We start from the raw sequence: 2709 nt of genomic DNA, 5'->3' as shown, positions 1-2709 counted from the left end.
CAAACAAGCTCAGGAACAAACGATATATCTGTCCTCCACAGTTGCCCAACAAGCAGCTGGCATGGAGCACAAACTGGGGAAAAACACACTGCAAGTGGCCATGTACACCCCCCCGAAAAAATCGCCTCCAAAGCGGAAGACGTCTCAGATGCCTAAAGAAGAGAAATTAGAGAAAGAGGAGGAGGAGGAGGAGAAGGAGATGGAGGAGATGAAGAAGAAAGAGGAGGATGAGATGAAGAAGAAGGAGGAGGAGGAGGAGGAGGAAGAAGCCCCGCGGACGGTGGTTGTGACAGTGGGTCAGGATCAAACCCTGCACAGACAGGACACGTACATGCTGTACTTCGAGAACCGCCGGCAGGGTGGTGGGGAAGTGGAGGAGGTGAATGTGGACGAGGAGAAGAGGCTGGTGTTCGTCACCTTCACCGACCCTGCAGGTTTGTTTGTCTGTCTGTCTGCTTGCTGATGAGCTGTATTGATTGGCTGGTTTTGTGTTAAAATGTGTGTGGGTGTGGTGTGTGTGTGTGTGTGTGGGGGGGGGTTTGGGGAGTGGAGGGTTTGGGGGGAGGAGGGGGGTGTCTGTGTGTAGTAGTAGTAGTAGCAATACCACTATTATTGCTATTGCTGCTGCTGCTACTACTACTATAACTACGACTACTACTACAACTAGTATGTATGTTTGTATTCCAAACATATTTTCTAAAAAAAACAAACATATTTCTTCCATAGTCAGGTTGAACTATTTTTTCTGATTACAGTGATCGTTAAATCCTGTCTGTGTGACGATGAATTCAGTAGAATTAAACATTTGAGAAACAGTTATTATGATGGTTGTAAACAGCTGGAAGTTATAAGTATTCTCATATGCTTAAGAACTGAAAGCCATGCATTCCAATACACAAACAGCATGTGAGAATTCAAGGACAGCTTCTTTTGGGTTATATTACATTTTGACTAGATGTATGTTTCACCTGGTTTGATTTATGGTTGTGAAATTTACGGATATGAAGAATAATGCATTTCCTTGAGCAGTGGTTTTCTATACAACTAAGGACTTTGAACTTGGATAGATGGGCGCAATAGCCGAATGGTTAAAGCGTTGGACTTTCAATCTGAGGGTCCCAGGTTCGAATCACGGTGACGGTGCCTGGTGGGTAAAGGGTGGAGATTTTTACGATCTCCCAGGTCAACATATGTGCAGACCTGCTAGTGCCTGAACCCCTTTCATGTGTATATGTAAGCAGAAGATCAAATATGCACGTTAAAGAACCTGTAACCCATGTCAGCGTTCGGTGGGTTATGGAAACAAGAACATACCCAGCATGCACACCCCCGAAAGTGGAGTATGGCTGCCTACATGGCGGGGTAAAAACGGTCATACACGTAAAAGCCCACTCGTGTGCATATGAGTGAACACAGAAGAAGAAGAAGAACTTGGATACATTGATAACAATAATTACATAAAACACCTAATGCTTTCTTAAAGCTGTATCTGGAAACGGATAATGAAGACTTTGTATGATTTTGCTTAAAGTAAAATGAGCAGCTTTATAAATGATTTCAGTATCTGGGAGGATTGTTGCAATATTCAAAAGAGTAAGAAAGCAAATAAAACATGCACACTCATGTACACATATAACACAGTTTACATGATAATGAATATATGCAGTAGTTTATATTCAAATTGGCAGATTCATGCATTATCCAACAGGATAAAGCTGAGCACTTTTGCAACTAAATTCTGCAAGGATGTTAAATGCATATGTTTCTTGAAAACACATAATATTTGAATGTCAGAATTTAATATAATTTTACCAGAGTTTTCAAAACGTTCACTTGAATGTATTTTTGACAATTTCATGATGTTATTTATGCTATTGCCCAAGGTTTGCTGTGCAGACATTTGTTATGGTTGTTTGATTTTAGCTTTTTCATTCTCTTGCTTATGTACTTTTTTCAGCGTTCGTTCTGTATCCACCCTCTCTCTCCCTCCCTCACACACACAGACACACACAGATACAGACACAGACACAGACACACACACACACACACACAGACACACTCACACACATGCATATATTCCTCAACCACTCATCTTTCTTCACATCCACTCCCACACCCCTCTCAACCCCCCCCCACACCCCACCCCAGACCACCCTCCACCCCCTAGCAACCCCTCTTTCTTTTTTCTTCCTGCCTACTATCACTTGACATGGGAAGACATTAAACTGAAGACTGCTACATCAGCGTGGTCTCTCTCTCCGCACAGTTGCAGCACGAGTGGCCAGCAGACCGCACACCTACGATAAAGAGCCACTAGACGTGAAGCTGTACGTGCCTCCAAAGCCGAGGCCGACCTACCCCAACAAGCTGCTGTTCAGGAACGTGGCAGACAGCACCAGCCGCAACTGCCTGTGCCTGTACTTGGAGCGTGTGACGGGGCTCGAACCCCAGGAGATTCTGTACGGCGATGAAATGGGCACAGTGCTGGTCACGTTCGACAGTGAGCCAGGTTGGGATGTGGCAGTAGTTTGATACTATGATACTATGATACCTTTTTTTTTTTTTTTTAACTTTCATATTTGTTGATGGTTGTGTCATATTTATTCCCACATTGATTATGATGGTCTGTTTATGTGTAGTGGGTAGTTATAACAATCTCACCTTTCATTCCTAGAACCAGGTAGACTGGGCAGCACAGACCTCCTCTTT

General features: G+C 43.6%; 1 protein-coding gene across 2 annotated transcripts in view; it reads left to right on the top strand.

The window, feature by feature from the left end:
• The first annotated feature begins 227 nt into the window (after positions 1 to 227).
• LOC143287475 (protein mono-ADP-ribosyltransferase PARP14-like) overlaps positions 228 to 2709 on the top strand; it is a 54205-nt gene continuing 51723 nt past the window's right edge. Inside the window, exons 1-2 of one of the 2 annotated variants that reach the window (XM_076595489.1) lie at positions 228 to 434; positions 2267 to 2509. In XM_076595489.1, the coding sequence (XP_076451604.1) occupies positions 233 to 434; positions 2267 to 2509 (445 nt within the window). In that variant the 5' untranslated portion in view covers positions 228 to 232. Of the gene's footprint in view, positions 435 to 2266; positions 2510 to 2709 lie in introns of those variants that run through there. The other variant, XM_076595490.1, reaches the window with a different exon arrangement.

The sequence above is a fragment of the Babylonia areolata genome, chromosome 11, assembly GCF_041734735.1.
Source record: "Babylonia areolata isolate BAREFJ2019XMU chromosome 11, ASM4173473v1, whole genome shotgun sequence".
NCBI classification, from domain to species: domain Eukaryota; kingdom Metazoa; phylum Mollusca; class Gastropoda; order Neogastropoda; family Buccinidae; genus Babylonia; species Babylonia areolata.
This window is presented reverse-complemented; position numbering and strand designations above follow the sequence as displayed.